Here is an 18,382-nt window from a genome sequence, read left to right as displayed (position 1 = left end):
TAACATGCTTTTATCATTCTAAAAAAAATCTAAAATTTCAAAGTTCACGCAATTTGATATTTACAAAGAAGCTTCCTATTTATGTTTCCCAAATAAAAATAACACAACCAGCTGTGGTGGTAAGCACTGCCTGCGCAATGTGTACTACACCTTTTCATTTATCCAATTTGGTGCCAACGATTTTAATTTTCTTATCAAAAATCTATACCAAGTGATTCTCTCCTCTATCTGATCTATAACTATTATTTCATATCTAATCATTTAGGTGGTTTTTTTTTCTTTTAATTTTGTTCAAGAAATACGGACATTGCATACAGCCCTTATCAAATGAAGTAAATCGATCATGTTTTATTTCTCAAATACAAGTAGATAACATTTTTGAATGCAGTAACTATTACTTATACTAATCAACGTTAGTCTGGTTACCTAGATTTAAATATAACACGGTTAGCATTTTAAGAGCTTTGATTTTATAAAAGCTGTGTAATTAGAGTTTCCGTTACAGATGGTCCAAGTAAATTAAATAGGGAAGATGTGTGTTTTATAAAAATCTTATTAGGATTGATTTCAAACAATTAATTAACCAATTTGGAGGAAATTAACGATAAAATGAATTTATTATTAATTTCAGTATTATTTAGCTCGCTATCATTACTAAAGGGAAATAATTGGCCAAGACATAGGTAAGTTATTTATTAAAATAAAATGTTAAACAAACTCACAGTTTATAATGCATAGAATCACTTCAAGCACTTTTGATGCACACATATGTTTTTTTTTATTTTGTAATATTTGAATATCTATTTAAGATACATGATTTGGAACTGATGCAGAGAAATTATGATCTATATTAAGATAGAGATAAGAATAGAAGTAATTATATAAATAAAATTGATAATGTTACGCAGTTTGTTTTTGATAAAGTTGAATACGTTCATTTCTATCACTAACAGATCGCAAATGTGTATCATTTGTCAAATAAAAGTATGGTTGCTCAAATAAAGACTAATTGTATTTGTAAAAAAAGAGAATTTTACTAAAATTATATCAATAAATCAAAGAAAAGCAATATTTCATTTATAACAAATGAGATTGTAAGTTAATAAATGAATGAAGATTTGAACATTTTACGAGACAAGGCAAGAAACGAATATACTATTGAAGATATAACATTAATTGCACATTTTTTTTTTAGAAAAAAAAAAGAAATTGTTTTAAACAAAGAATGTAAGATAAATGAGTATGAACTTTAATCTGAAACGTGCAGGTATCTGGAAGGCTGTCAGTGAGCATGACTAAATTATCTGCTCCTCCTGATCTGAAGAAATCCGATACATCTGTGTTTTAACCAGACACCAGTCTAATAAACATATCTAAATTATAGTCGCTGTTTTGTTAACTTTATTCAATACTATTTTGTAATCCTTTAAACAATTTTACTGTTTTCAAGTTTAGCAAGTTATTTAAGGAAAGGGCGAAATAAAAAAAAATCGATAAAAAATAATAATAGTAATATTTTTTTAATATTAAAAAATGTATTTATACATGCACATGCAGTCGGTTTTTGATTTCACTATTATTTTAGATGGGTGTCGTTTTAATGCATAGTGTGACGTTCAAAACACATGCATCACATTACCTTTCTCAGGAACTTCTATAAAAACATAATTTATATATAGCTATGACAAATATGTAAAGAGACGGGAGGATTTCATTAAAGATAATTCAACAATCCAATGCTCATAACTACTCTTTTTATTTAAAAATCTTATATAGCCTTACTATTAAACCCACATCCTAATTATTAGGCAATTGGCCTTTCAGTTGTTGCAGGAAGAACTTGATAGATGTACTTAAATAATATTATTTAAGATGATATATTCAAGTATGCTTTTCCACTTACGCTACTTGTGGATTTATGACACTAATTTAAATGTATCTCTATATTCATTTATATGTTATATTTTAGTCATGGTCTTTCAAAACATGTACTCAAATTGATAGGTGATATTTTAAAAACAGTCAATTTTAAACCAAATAAAGAGATGGACAATAACATAAACGGTACCAATTTTAATGCACCAGCTGCGCATTTCGATAATTAATGTCTGTTCAGTGATGCTCGAGGTCAAAATATTTGAATATCCAAAATCTAATAGAAATGCAGATGAGCGGATTAAACAAAAAAGGATATAAAGTATAGCCTAATCCGGAAAAGGAATCAGAGCTTTGAATTGAGGGAGATATATTCCTAAATTAATAAAATAATTTCCAAATTTTTTGAACAGTAAAGTTTAAACAAACAATATATTCATGCCAGTATCGAAGTTCTGGCTACTGGGCTGGTGAAACCCTCTGGAACTAACAGTCAACCAACAGAGGTATCGTCCCAGTGGTAGTGATAACATAAATGGTACCAAGTTTAATGCAGCAGATCCACATTTCGACAATTAATGTCTCTTCAGTGATGTTCGAGGTAAAAATATTTGAATATCCAAAATCTAATACAATAATACAAATGTGGATCAAGTGCAGAAATTGCCTTAATTTCATGACATGTTCCTTTCAAGATATGCATATGCAACTAAGGTTCCAACATCCTCAGTCAAAGATGACCTTAGATGGATTTGTCTGCTATTTTTAATTTCCATTTGGTCATTTAGCTCTTCACGTGTCGGTACTTGTAAATCACTAAATTGATAGTCAGTTAGTATGAGGAAATTCCATGTAGAGGCTTCTTAATATGATTAACATGTATCCATATCATATACTTCTGACAAATGAACGCACCCGACTGATAACCCCATATCAGACCAACCACGTGACTTAAGGACGCTGCTGATATAGGGTTTTCAGCATGTATACGTTCACCATCTTCTCCTTTCGATATACAAACGTACTCCTGCTGATAATTCCCTATCAATCCGACCATGTAACGTTAAGACTATATGTGGTTATCATCCTGGGTACGTTCGAACAGCAATTTAAAAAGTTTATTTACAATGTTGCACAGAAGAATCTTTTCGTCATTGGTTTTATACTGAGTGTGGATTCGCATGGCGGGTGATGTATGAATAGCATGCGACGTGTACCCTGTTGATGAAATCGGTTTTGCACATTTTGGAGTACATACGATTCAATCAGTATTTGTCTGTTACCTTGGTTTATCTCTTCTTAAACGATGTACGAGATTTTATCATCGATAAACGTCTGTCGTCTTAATTTATTACATATGCAGAGCTAGAATAAGAGAGGCGAAAGATACCAAAGAGACATTCAAACTCATAAGTCGAAAATAAACTGACAACGCCATGGCAAAAAAAGAAAAAGACCAACAGACAAGCAACAGAACACAAAACACAACATTGAAAACTAATGACTGAGCAACAAGAACCCCACCAAAAACTGGGGATGATCTCAGGTGCTCCGGAAGGGTAATCAAATCCTGGCATTTCTTTGCTTAGTATATGATAGCAAGTTATGTTTTTGATATGTTTCTGTATTAAAACAGGATCTTCTTGATAAAAAATCTAACTTTAGATTGATATCGACGGACATAAATGTGTAAATGTGGTGTTTTTTGTTGGAAACATGCGTTTAAAAATCCCCATTGATGTTTACTCTTGCACGTGTCGAAGAACATGTTAGCCGTGCTAGATTATCAATATAATGATATAAACATATGTCACATATGACCACATATATATGTTCAAATTGATGTTAACACTATCCCGACCTATTTTATCGGTTGTTACATCACCGAATGATACGTCGCACAGTATTAGTGCTTGCATGAGCAACACGACGAGTTCAGCTCCCGTTTTGATAGAGTTCATGTTGCTCAGTCTTTTGTTTTCTGTGTAATGTTTTGTGTGCTTTTTCGTCTTCACGTCGTTTTGTTTTTGTCTTTTGCCATGGCATTGTCAGTTTTTCCTTGTTTTTTTAACGTCCCCTTGGTGTTTTCTTCCTCCTCTTTTAATCTATGTTATCTGAGTATTCAATCGAGGATCACATGTTTATTTTTCCAATTTTTAATTATGTCTAGCTTCTCTGGTGTTACTGGGATGCTAACTGTAACAGCAACCTAAACTATTTTTCTAAAAGAAAGTCTCGGGATGAACCGAATGTACCATATTTCAAATTCCTAGGATGAAAATAATGAAACTATATAATACCGCTTTTTTCACATAAAAAAATCGACATGGGCATTTCCGAATAACTCACGTTCAATTTTAATCGTAAGATCTTTTGGTAAAAACAGTCGCAAGTTTGATCGAAAAGTCATTTGTAAAGGGGGATCTAAAAGCAAATTATTCAGAAAAAAATTGGAAGAAAGACACGAATAATGCACACAATAAGATTACGCCAAATATCAAGACAAAGAAAATACGAAAAAATTGGGATTAAACAACAAATAGTACGATACAATTAATAAAGAAAATATGCAGCTACACGCTGATTATGTAATTTTACATACCACAGATAATAAATAAAAACCTTATCGAAAAACTGATATTCTAGATAACATCTAAAAATATTTCTGAACAAATGAAAACGTAAAGTAAGAGTACTAACCCACAGATCTAACATTTCATTTTAAGATAACTATATGTATTTATGAAGGCAGCCATCAATCAAAATAGAAAGGAGACATTGAAAAAAGTATAACAGTTCAAGAATGTCGTGAGCTTGGTTTACTACAAGATGTCCTTTCCTTTGTTTGCTTTTTTATTATTTGGAAGAATAGTGTTTATGATTATTAGAATTTGAATATTAAAGATTAAATGATAAACGTTTAATTAAAATCAACATCCATAAACACGAAATGTTACTAAGTTTTACATTGCTGTTTTGATATATTATTGCAATTTTGATGTAGTTTTTTGTAAAATTTTGTTTCCAAGGAAACTATAAAATAGTTTGCAAATAGAATGTAATACTCAGCTTTACCTCCGATAGCATTTTGATCTTGATTTTCAACGTCTTTCATATTGACTTTTAGATAAATGCTGAAATGTTGATAAAATCTTTAAAACTATTACTTTAGAGCCATCAACACTTTCAATTTAGTAGCATGATCAAAAATACGACTTTATGTTGTTAGAACCACAAAGTACACAAGTTTACGATTATATATTCTAGTAAGATTAGAATTCTATTTGAAAACAGCCCTTGAGAGAAATAAATGGGGACATATTGGTCATATCTATTTTTCCAAACTTGAAAACTATTGTACAAAAAAATGATGTAAGTGCAATGCATCTGCAAAAGGGGGAAATGACAATACAGTAAGTTTGAAAATCCAATTTAATTTTCAGCACTTCACATTTTATAAGTAATATAGAAATGATACCAAAATGGTGTTGGGATACGTAAGTATGCAACATTATGAATAAACCTCTCAGCTGCTCAAGCTTCCTAGAAACTGTTTGAAGATTTGTAATTAAAAACACGTGGATGGTATACACATAAGGTGGTTGGGGATGTTGAGGTTGGGACACTATTCCCGAAATCACCGCTGCAGATAAATTATGGAACATCTTAGATATTTTTTTATTTATATTCATCATGCAGTTCATTTTAAAAAAGCCAAAATGTCACTCATTTCTAGAACGCGCACAGTTTGTACAAACACTCGGATCCTATTCAATTATCCACATATGACATAAATAATTTGACATGAAATATCTTAAGCTAGCCCATTTTCTTATTGTTTAAAGAGAAAAAGTTTTTAAAACAGCGGTTATTTGGTTATTTTTCCAGCTATGTGTATACTAATTATTTGATTTTGATTGCATATCTGTTTGGATTCTATCTTTAAAAGTTTGCATGGGAAAAGTACTCTTGTAGCATACATAATACCGTTTTCAGCAGGTGTTCTAGTTGATTATATAATTAAAACTACCAGATAGTATTATTTGATCGTTCATGATTTTTATAGAAGCTATAGCACACAAAAAAAAAACAATAGTTTTGTCGTAAAACTCCAGTAACTAAAAAAGTCCTTGACTTACATTTAAAATCTTTTGAGATGATAATTATCATATTTCTAAACTAAATCTGTCTTTTTCCTTTACTTCTGCATGCAAGATTTGTATAGAGCATGTCTCTAAGTTCAAAGGAATATACTCATTAGCATGTCTTTAAGTTCTGCAGGGTATACTCATTGAGCATGTTTCTAAGTTCAGCGAAGTTTATTTGTTCAGAAAACAGAACATTAACATGTCTTGAAATGATATTGGTAAATCTCGAGTAACTTCTCTTAAATGTTTTGATACATTTTGAATTGTTCTCTCTGTTCAATTGAAGCGTATCTGCGGTAAACATAATTTATAAATGTGAAAAAAACGAAACGACAACATTACAAAAGATTATGAATATAAATCACTGCGATAAGTTCTTGTAAATCACGGCCAATTACAGTTTTTCTTGAGAAAAAAAACCCACAGCAATGCAACATTAGGAAATAGCAGAGTAGGTAATGTATTTTCTTTCATTTATTTAAATCCTAAGAGAAGGCATCTACGAACCAATCTCGAAATTTGCAGTCGACTTTCCAATCTATATGCACTTTATCTTTAAATGTGCATTGGGTTAAAGCATTCTTATAAGTCAAGAGTGTCAGCATATTCATATCTTATAACAGTACGCATAGGGCTGACGTCGGTAAAACCTCAATTTGAAGTGAATATTTTTTTCTATGAAGCGATAGCGGTTTTGTTCAAATATTCTTGTGTAAAAAAATATAACGTGGACAGATTTGGCGAGTCAATTTGAATACTTGATGCAACAAATCATATTGAACGTTTATCTAATTGAACATATTTTTTATCAATAGATATTCAAATAAATTTATAAGAAGATATTTTCCAGTTAGAAAATTAATATGCATTCCTGGTTTTGAAGGAGATACTTGTTCGATACGTAAGTACTTTATTTGTTTAACTATTGTAGATTTTGCAAATATAAGAGATAGCTTATAACGGTTATAATTCTATGCTCAAATGAATTTTTTGAAAGAGATAAGAACTCCCATCGAATAAGTAATGGTCGCACAACAAATGATGAGGAAGTTAAAAATATCACATATTCAAATGATAAAAACTAAACACAGTGAATTTGAGAGAGAAATACATTTTTTGAAAATTATTTTAATTGGACCACTTCCTATTATAGACAAAAACACAAATTTGAATTTATTTATGAATTTAAATTCATGGATATAATGAAATGCTTTATAGCCTGCAAGAATATTTGTTATTTCTCTATATTTATGTTGATAACTTACTAAACTTGAATAACTGCGTTTGAATTTTAGAATGTTTTACCTGCCAAAGTTACAGAGAATTAGATACAAGAGTTAAAACACTCGAAACAAATCGACCGGTAAGTTGTAACAATTAATGGTCTAATATTGCAACGTTGAATCAAGTTGTTGTATTTCTGCCTCGTTTTGTCCGTTAGTTCTGTAGTATAGCTGGTCATATTCTAGGCAAACAGTGATCAATAAAATCCTGTCATCTTTGCCCATAATGTTGTCGTAGATAATGTGAAAGTAACATTTTTGTTAAAATTGTGAAGTATGCAAGTACAGTACAGCAACCAAATTTCCGGTAACTAGGATACAACCGGAGTCTTTTGATGAAATACCTGTTATACTAATTCAATGTACAACATTTGATTTGATATAAGATGTTATATCAAGGTACAGAAGAACATAATTGTACAAAAACAGGAAACAATTTTTGGGCTGAATGTTGGATGTTCACACTATGTTTGTACCAAACACGCCGAACAATAACTTTTTAACGCAAACTAAATACAAGCAAACTTGTTTTTCTGTTTGAATTGTTTTACACTAGTCTTTTTTTGGGCCCTTAATAGCTTGCTGTTCGGTGTGAGCCAAGGCTCCGTGTTGAAGGCCGTACTTTGACCTATAATTGTTTACTTTTTACACATTGTGACTTGGATGGATAGTTGTCTCATTGGCACTCATACCACATCTTCTTATTTATATTTGTTACTGGAAAATAGCCTTTACTACCCTCAATGAAATAATTTCCAGTGCATAAAAGATATATAAAAAAAGAATAAGAGTAAATTCACTAAACTCAAACCTATAATATGATGACTTTTTCTTTTACTGTTTGATTTACTGTAACAAATAATTTCCTTCCATTAATCTCTTTTGATAATAGAACGCGCATACAACAAGATGTAGCGAGGTATATTTGTTCTTTCTATGTATTTATTTGTGTATGTTGTGGTGAGAATCAAATTTTCTATGCATTTGTTTGTGTATGTTGTGTTGAAAATCACACTTTCTATGTATGTATTTGTGTTTGTTGTGCTGAGAATCACACTTTCTATATACCTATTTGTTTATGTTGTGTTGAGAATCATAAGGAACAAAATTTGCTTGTTCTTCATATAAATATTTTTATCTATTTGTTATGTTTCATTTAATTTGAAAACTGCTATAATATTCAGCACATGGAATTTTTTTTTTATTCAATTTAGGGACAATTTAGTAATTTCCATACAATATAGTGTTTTATAGCTTACTTTGTGGTATGGAGTTTGCCCATTGTTGAAGGCGTACCTGGATTTGTTAACTTCTATATCATTTTGGTCTCTGGTGAAGAGTTATCTCATTGGCTACACATCTTCTTATTATTATATTTTAAACTGCTTAAATTAATTTGAATACAATAGTAAAACCTCTATTATAAATGTTCATTTTTCATAACATTATCTTGTATTGGAAACGTTGCTGCTTCACTTAATGTTACAGTATATCTTCTTTTCAAGGTCATCATACCGAATAATGGCGGAGGAGGTGGAACAGGTCAAAAAGGGGAGAAAGGGGAAAAGGGTATGACAGCGGAAAGAGGGCTACAAGGTTTTAAAGGTGAAAGAGGCGAAAAGGGCGGACCAGGACAAATTGGATTTACAGGATATAAAGGTGACAAAGGAGACAAAGGAGACGGTGGAAAACCAGGAGTGAAGGGAGAAATAGGTTTGATAGGACTACAAGGAGAAAGAGGGCAGAAAGGGGAACCTGGAAATGGGGGTGATGGAAATGGAGGAAGTGGAGGAAGCGGAGAAAAGGGAGAACCAGGTATAAGCGGTCCACGTGGTCCACCAGGGTTGACAGGACCCCAGGGGCCTCAAGGAGAACAGGGACTACCAGGACTTAATGGACTACCTGGCCAAAAAGGTGATCCAGGGATGAATGGTAAGGGGACTGATATATCTATAGATGACATGTGATGTATTTTGTTATACGGTTTTCAATAGTGTCATGAAACTATACAGTGATGAAAAGTAAATTCAAAGGATAATAACACTTAATCGGTTTTTAGTCATACATTAATATTTTGTTTAAGTTAAACGGGATAACATGCTTATTTGTTTATTCTTATTATCAGGAATTAATGGTTTTCCGGGAAAAGATGGGTTAAATGGATTACAAGGACCTCAAGGGATAGCAGGGGTGATTGGCGATCGAGGATATCCGGGCATTCCAGGAGACACAGGAAGAAAAGGAGAGCCTGGTGAACGTGGTTTTATGGGACCGCCGGGATTGACAGGTCCTGCTGGTCCTATAGGAATTCCAGGAGAAACAACAACAATTGTAGTTCCTAATGAAGGTTGATTCACTGCAATTTTATGCATTTTTTTTCTAATTGGTCGAATTGGCAAATTTGCATTGATATATGTATCAAATTATTTTGCTTAGTATTAAACGATATGTTTTTAAATCTTAAAATACAATTTTGAATACTAATTAGCTAACTTAAATGCATCCCAATAAGTTAATGGTGTCGTTCAGTCACATAATTATGATAAGTAAAATAGTATGTTCCTTGTTTAATTCTTGTGTATAATTCATTTAAATGGCTCATCAAGAAGTCAAATGAAACATGTTTTAATTCTTTTTCAGAAATTGCGATTTTAAAAGAAAGAATAAAGGTACTGGTATTTGTTTTCGATACTACTAGTAGTTATATTTAAGAATCAAATGATACATGGTAAAGTTTCATTTATAATTGCGTATAAAACATTTTACATATATTTTTTGAAATTGTTAGGTTGGTGAAACTAATTTTAAAACAAAGGATAAAAATGTATGTAATTACAAAACAGATATTATGAACGCACTGTAGCAACTTAAAAGTGTGGTATCAAAACGACTCACACTTATGTCTTTTTCAGAGTTTAGAAAATAATGTATCATCATGTTGCAATGAAGTTAAAGAACTAAATGTCATAGTTACAGGAATATTAAAATCTTTAAGTACTACTACCACCGCCGCTGTACCAGGTACAACAACTACCACTACGGAACCAAGTACCACAACTACCTTCACTATACCTAGAACAACAACTCCTACTATCATGCCAACAACTACGACAGAACCTGCAACAACATCGTTCCAAGGTAATCAATTAATGCAATGATGGCTTCGCGATTGCGGCCATGTCATGCCTTTGGTATTTTATACTCAAAGGGAAAATGCGAAAAGCAGAAATGGTTTTCGTTTCGTCTTTACGTCTTTTCGTCTTCGCAATTTCGTATTTTGCGAGTTTGCCTCTTTGCTTTGTTGGAAAATAAAATTAGAGTTTATTCCAAAAGTAAATAACACGCAAACATTATTAATGGAGTATATATTCCAGAAACCACCTTCCGCGCACCTGTTCGTGTAACTCGACTTAAAATAATATTTTTGTCTTTATTTAAGATAACTTAAAGTATTGAACCAAAGACTTACTTTCATATTTGTACCAAATCATATGAAAACGACTCTTGAAATTAAGAAAACCTTAATTTTAAACAAAAGCCAATAGAACTCACAAGCCTGACCAAAGCCAATAAACTTGTTTTTTAGTTTTTATTTAAATATTTTGAATTGTTTTAAGAATATAATTTCATGATTAATAGAATGAGTTTTGTATCTACAAATAAAGCTTTTCTATAAGTTTTAAAGAAATTAACACTTTAAATGTTTTGGCTAATACGTTAAAATATTACTATATTAGTTTCATCATTTACCCCAGAGACCTAAATCTTTTTCATTTGGCAAAATTGTTTTAAATATAATTTAAGTTCATATTCATACATATTATGAAACGTCCATCGAAACGAAAAAAAAAAGAAAAAAAAAAAAAAAAAAAAAAAAACCCCGCAAAATCGTTAAAATCAAAAAGGCCAAAAATGTGACGACTCGGAATTGCAAGGGCGTAAAAGCATTTTTTTGCGTTTTTGAATAAAAAATATAAAAGGCGAAAACGTAATGAAAAAAAAGGTTCGCTCACCATGTTCCAAATATTTGGTGTTTATGCATTAGATTTGTAACATGTATGAAAGATCTATTATAGTCCCTATAGTAATCTTTAGTTTCCATTATATTGACAGTGTTTCTTTTTTTTCTTTTTTTCTTTCTATAATTTGTACAGTATTTTGTCAATGTTAACGGTCTATACATATAATATAAAGGACGAATGAAGGAATTCAAATCTATACTGGAGATTAATTAATCAATGTTTACAAAACCCAAATGTAATATTAAAAGCAATTTTCTCAGTTTCCTGAAAGTAATTTATATCGAGTAAACAATCCATTATACATGTTTATTGACTGGGGTGGGTAGGTTAATAAAGAACTAATCAAAGATACCAGGTTTATGATTTAGTAAGCCAGTCGCGCATTTTGTCTGCTTTATACTCATCAGGGGTTCTCCTTTAAAAATAGTACGAGGGCGAAATCTATTACAAAGCATTGAACCCTAAAAGGAGTTGTGCCAAATCTGACTAAGGCCATCTTTGTTAGTTTTATATTACTCGACCCCTTTTAACCTCGATCATGGTCCTTACAATGAAAGATCATACAATTAAAGTCCTTACATGTAAAACACCTAATTTTAGAATTACCTAATTTTAGAATTACGGTATGTTCGTCAACATAACCACAGGTGCAATCCTTTACTATTGGGAATAGTATATTTTAGGCAATAGATGTGACACTAGGACGAGTGGGGTGAAGGTATATTCCAAATCTTTATGAACAGAAGCTAGTCACAGAAATAAATTTTCACTCCTCCCTATAAATAGAAAACGTAATAACTATGAATATGTTTTAGATGCCCACTCCCGTAAGAGACTCTTTAAGAAAATACCTTAATATGCTTAAACCTTTTCAATGATGCTCTTTAAATTGATATTAATAATGTTTTTTTTTTTGGTTCTTATTGGGTAATTTATGAACCAAAAAAGGGAGCATTCATTTGAGCTTACTTTTCCGCCCTGTGTCGTCGTAAAAGATACAAACACACATGCGACATAACTTATACTTAGTATCCGACGTGTCTTGCATACATATCTGAAGTTGAAGATGAGTTACATTTTCTTCTTATTGTACCTCATTAAATAATGAGAGAAGTAAATTAATACTTTGTGCTAGGAAATATTGTGCTAATATTGATATGTTGACAATTAAAGATCAGTTTATTTGGTTAATGAGTAATGAAAACAAGGATATCTTGTATGAAATGTGTGCTATCATAAAACAGAATGAAAAATACTCATAATTCATTACCATTGTTTGTGTTTTTTATGTATTTTCTTTTTTGTCTCAGAGCATTGGGACAAGTTGTGCTAGAGGCTGCATCCAAATCCAAATATCTTTACACAGAAATTTTACACAATATATTACTATGTCCTTTTAGCACCTGCCCTTGGTGGCTCCTGCATTTGGATAACTACATATTAATCTTATTTATGTGCATTAGCCACAAGGAGGACTATAATTGTAGTAATTCTTTTTGAGTATTAGTTTATGCTTGTGTTGTAAAGTGTTTAAGTGTTTATGCTTGAGTGTCATTTAAGCACCTGCCCTTGGTGACTCCTGCATATGAACAACAATACTATTTGTTCATATGCATCAGCCACGAGGAAGGACTTGACTCAAAAGCCTTTTTTAATAATGGACGTGATGCTGCTTCTGGTGCATGGTCAATAAACACTGAACATACTGGTTTACGTGACTACATGTATTATTAACTCAATTTATATTTCATGTTTTTTTTCAGTTGTATTTCTTTTTTTTTTTTTTAATTTTCTTGTGTATTGTCTTTTGCAATTGTGTGATATAAAAAATCAATGTACTGACTATGCCTATAATGGGTCCTCTATTGGAAATAAAATTTATCTTATCTTATCTTATCATATAAGATAATTCCTGATATGATACATTCGTTATGATTCTATGATGGCAAACGGGAAACAACCCAATTTGAACCGTGTTTCATCGAACATAACATTATACGTCTGATTATGTATAAGTAACTTCCAGAACTCTCCAAGATGACAATCATAGAATTCCTTCCCTTTAAGCTTGTATTATTTTACATTTTATCAATTCAAGCTGTTATATGTTAAAATTGGAATAAAAATATCTTTTTATATTTACAAGGTAAATAAGGATATGCGGTATGATATTTGCAAGTGTCTTGCTGCATTAGCATATCAAGAAAATATAACATAACTGGTGAAATACTGTATATCTGTTTATAATAATATAAAGTTAAGATAATAACCTTGCAGGTTGTGAACCAAATCAGTTTAAGTGTATAAGTACAGATAGATGTCTCCCTCTGGCATTTAGATGTGATGGCATTAATGATTGTGACGATGAAAGTGATGAACGTAATTGTGGTGAGTGAAATCAAGAGACACAAATATAAAAATAAGGAGATGTGATAAGATTGCCAATGAGACAACTATCCATCAAAGTCCAAATGAAGAGGATGTAAGAATATACAACACGTGCAAATATAAGCTGACAGATGTTCAATTGAATTATGTCAAAAATATTCCATGTAAGTTTAACTAAAACCCTGTAGGAGGTTTAGGAGTATTTTTGGATAAAAGATACCATCGTATTTTTTTTTTCGATATTGCAAGATACACGTTTTGCTAAGGGAAACCTTTAAAATAGTATAGAACAAAAGGTAATCAAATGCTTACAAGTGGAAAATTTCATAATCAAAATTCTTTTATTTTTGGAAATCGAAAATATGTCAGTGGCAACAATAAATATAACAAAGTTCAATACCGAAAGAAACCATCGTCCCAACGAATTACCGATGATAACCGTCTTCTTATTACATGGATAACATATTGAACTTGTTGTTGTAGTATTCTTTGCCATTCCTGGTCCAAAGCTTGGGATTAATCATCGATTGAGTATACATTGCATTTCCATAAATAAAATGCAAGAATCAACTTTACAAAACAATCAATTCATCATCACAGTAGAAATATAGCAAAAAATTTAATCAGAACAATGTTCGTCAAATAGACAACTATAATGAATGGTCAACTCATATATATTAACTAGACCTACAATGCACCCTATATAAATAACTATGAAATCATATATATCTTGCAGATTGTAACGAATTCCAGTTTACATGTGAATCTGACCAGCGTTGTATTCAAATAGACAAAAAATGTAACAACGAATTCGATTGTGCTGATAGATCCGATGAAAGAAACTGTAAATATTGATGTTCTTTTCCTTCTAATTTTTCTTAACTTATATGCACATCCACATCCACACTTGCAAATTCGTTAGAGACATTAACTTGTGCAGTTCATTCACGTTTTGCCCATTTCATACATGTTATCTATGAAATATTTTGATATGCCATCGATTGTGTAAATGCTTGTATTATTTTTGAATTTTACAATGAAATTGGACGGCAAATTATAACAGTATTTGTTAGATTTCTTTGCCGCCCGTTATCGTCCTTTACTAGTTTAATATTACCCCGCAAATGTCTCGGTCTTCTATGTAAAAAGGTAGCGGTATCGACGTCCAGCAAAGAATTCTGCCGCTCAAAATGTGCTTGGGACCATCTTGAATAGGCAGTAAGGTGGAGCTTGAAAACAGAAATGGAAGTGCTGTTCCTTTGCTACGGGTTTTATTAAGTGCGTGAAAGGATTTTGTGCAGATTTAATACGCCATATCTTTTTATACAACTGTCAATTTTTCACATATCGCGCTTAAACTCCAGTATGACTGATTTGATTTCTTTACTGTGACTTGATTGTAAGTGTTGCTCTCAACCTATTGCAACTTATTCAAAATTCTGACCAAATTGCAATTTGTTTTATAAAACCAAACTGTTCAACTGGTCAGAAATTTGAACAAAATGCTGTAGAAAACCACAGTCAAGTCGAGAAAGTGCAAGGTGATAAAATAAAGCATACTTACAATCCTATAAGACTTTAATTTCACTTCAATGTTATTATGAAAAATCAGTCTAACAGTTTGTATAGGAATCTTATTGTTATTGTCATGCTAAAGGTGATGGGTAGTAATTTTGAATTGCTATAAAAATGTCCAAACTAAGCTTTCATACAATTTTTCTTTCGAAAAGTCTTCTATATTCATAAGAATCAGACATCATTTGAATTAAAACATTTTATATTCAGTAAAATATGTGTGAAATTACAATACGTTTTCAGTAAGTTTCCATGGGAGATAATCAATTTTTCTCTCGAAAAGTCTTCTATATTCAAAAGAATAATGTTTTAGGTTATCTCCCATGAAACTTATTACCAACGTATTGTAGTTTCACATATATTTTACTTTATTCATTATATTTTGGCTAATTTACAAAAGGACACGTTATGAAATGAAAAAGTGAGAAATGTTTGAGCGAACTGATTTAAGTATAAAGTTGAGGTTTCAACTTGTTTCTACTCTAAAAGTTTGTTTTGAGTTTGTTGCCTGGGGTATAAATAAATTGAGATCAAGCATATCTCGAATATGATAGCCAATGACCAAACCATATAAACCAGTGTAATTGATTTTCCAAAACGGTCTTAGTTCGGAATTAACAAATACGAATATAGCTTAAGGTTTTGAACTATTTTCAAACTGGCTACAAACAAATAATCATGATTCATTTCATAAACTTCTTCAAAACAAAGTCTATTTTCATATTTAAATTTCGACTTTAGCCAGGAAGTTACCTCTAATTTCCAAAATAGCACCTTAGAATGGAACTGACAGTGGTTGCCTCTTATTTAGCATGTTGTACAATCTAATTTAAATATAGAGAAATGGTTTCGTTATCCTCATATGCTTATATGTACGAGAACGCGAGTTAAGATGGATCTGAACTTTTAATCAGATTGCATGTTGTAATGTTATCTATCAGAAGAGAGAGGGATGAGAGAGAGAGCAATTATTCCTTTAACAAGAAAATTATACCCCACATAGAACAGCATCTTCATTAAGAATCCATGTCAGTTTTTCTACATTTTATATTAAAAAATGAGGTAAAATCATGCTTTTTTATGTATCAGTTATCTGATCGTTCATGCCAAACAGGCATTTAGGTTCACGATTGCAGTTCTTTTTTTAAAGAAAGCAACTTGTTTCCACAATGTAGCCTTGGTGTAGTAATATTAAAGGGAATTAACACAATCAGCTGATGACCGGTAGTCTAAAAGAATCAAACAAAGGCACGTAAAAATACAGCGCTTTAGGTGAATAATTATTTATTATAACATATCAAGTAATGTAAACAGTAACTAATGATAACAAAACATAGTCTTACTTCGGAAGACAATGTAAGATTTTTTTTTAATTTAAAACTATCTACACTGAAAGGGTCTACTATTTTTAGGTGAGAGAATTGCCCAATGTCCGGAAGGTTTATTTACATGCAAAAATGGAAAATGTATCAGTCGAAATTTACAATGTGATGATGTCGATGACTGTGGTGATGAAAGTGACGAACAGAAATGTGGTAAGTGTTTATCTTTTGTCAAATCACAACCATCTTTTGAATACCAGTAGATATGAATGATGCATGGTCAAAAATCTATAAACTATTGCACGCTAAATATTGATGTTATAATTTTAGTTACTGACAGAAGAAAGACACGGGCAATATTTATACAGAATTTACAATACTTGTTTTATTTACTCATTATAATAAAAGTAAATACACTATTATATTAAACTTTTTAGTCTTGTCTACCTTATCACAATGTTAATCGGTTATGTTAATTTCAGTGCTTGAATATTATAGACACGGAAATACAAACGACTAAAACCTCAAATCTCATAGTAGTAATTTTTTAATATCACTAAAAACTTTCACTTTTCCTCTTTTTTATTCAGAAATTGATATAGAAGGCACAGGTGACCAAGAACTCCGAGGAGACGTACCATACTCTGTTCGCTAGTCCAGTATCCACCCGCTTGTACAGTTCACTAACGCGTCTTTCCTGTATTTGATCTTTGACCTAGTGATACGGCATGTACACTTCACAGATATGTAAACTGTTCGATATATCTCTCTCTCTAAACCTGTAGCTTTTGTATTGTATCGCATTCTTAGCTGTTTTGTGATTAGGCAAAATGCTGCACTTATAAAAACTTTTATCATGTAAACATGTTTCAAATTCCTCTTTCTGGAGTTTTGCTTTTATAAACAGTGCATTCGACAAAGGCTGCATGTTTAACTTTGTTCGGTAGCCTGAAAAATGTATCTCATATTTCTTACTTTTGAAATTATATAACCCTGCAGCATTTTGCTTTTCGGTATATTATACGTCATCCTCGGATTACTCTTGGAATATGAATTTCTTTTAAAATATGCAATTTTTGTATGAATTTTGAATAACTTACATGACAGTTGTTGATAATATATTTTTGTATTTTTAAGGAAATAAAAGTTACTTTCGAAAGGTGATCTGAATTTGTGTGCGTTTTATAATGATAACAACCAACGCAAATGACACAAACTGACAAGAACGATCTTAATAGGTTATTTAACATTGGGTGCAAGAGAATTAATCTAGATGAACTCAGAATCCAACTGCGCATCTTTTGGAGCCGCCATCATGATTTTGTTGCTAATTTTATAAATCTGTATCATATCTTTTGAATTCGTTAAAATTAAGATAAAACTGCTAATTTATCATTGTTTTTAGGAAACGTACTTCTTTTTAACATTTTATCTCATTCATTTAAGTATATTTTTAAAATGTAGTTTAGTAATTTACATTATTTTGTGACAAAGTCAGTGTTTTTCAGAAAGCGATTCATCTAAATAGCAACTTCTAAGAAGGTTATATAATTGTTTTGATTAGTTTTGTTTAAATCGTCATAGAACTGTCATCCATACGATTTTAATCTTAAAGTAAACCTTTCCATTTCTCGAAAATAAATAGGGCGACCTAAATTTTTCTTTAAGTAAAATTAAAAAAAAAAGTAAATAAGTTTTAGTGTTTATACCACAGACGTATGTGTTCACCATAAGCCAAGGAACATCTCTAAAACAAATACTTGTACTAC

General features: G+C 31.2%; 1 protein-coding gene across 3 annotated transcripts; it reads left to right on the top strand.

The window, feature by feature from the left end:
* The first annotated feature begins 457 nt into the window (after window positions 1-457).
* On the top strand, window positions 458-17,777 carry LOC127713612 (collagen alpha-3(IX) chain-like). Of its 3 annotated transcripts, XM_052219800.1 has the most exons (13): window positions 583-683; window positions 2,289-2,476; window positions 5,319-5,372; window positions 6,839-6,924; window positions 7,319-7,386; window positions 8,812-9,238; window positions 9,432-9,653; window positions 9,947-9,975; window positions 10,219-10,444; window positions 13,606-13,716; window positions 14,453-14,560; window positions 16,704-16,826; window positions 17,204-17,777. In XM_052219800.1, the coding sequence occupies exons 3-13, from the start codon at window positions 5,347-5,349 to the stop codon at window positions 17,266-17,268; spliced, it is 1,491 nt and encodes a 496-aa protein (XP_052075760.1). In that variant the 5' UTR covers window positions 583-683; window positions 2,289-2,476; window positions 5,319-5,346; the 3' UTR covers window positions 17,269-17,777. The 3 variants fall into 3 exon arrangements, with proteins under 3 accessions (XP_052075758.1, XP_052075759.1, XP_052075760.1); XM_052219798.1 differs by lacking the exon at window positions 2,289-2,476 and having other exon boundaries at window positions 458-683; XM_052219799.1 differs by lacking the exons at window positions 2,289-2,476; window positions 5,319-5,372 and having other exon boundaries at window positions 460-683.
* Window positions 17,778-18,382: the final 605 nt, after the last annotated feature.

This window comes from Mytilus californianus, unplaced genomic scaffold (genome assembly GCF_021869535.1).
Source record: "Mytilus californianus isolate M0D057914Y unplaced genomic scaffold, xbMytCali1.0.p SCAF_1, whole genome shotgun sequence".
Lineage (NCBI taxonomy): Eukaryota > Metazoa > Mollusca > Bivalvia > Mytilida > Mytilidae > Mytilus > Mytilus californianus.
Note: the sequence above shows the minus strand (reverse complement) of the source record. Positions and strands in the feature narration are given on the sequence as shown.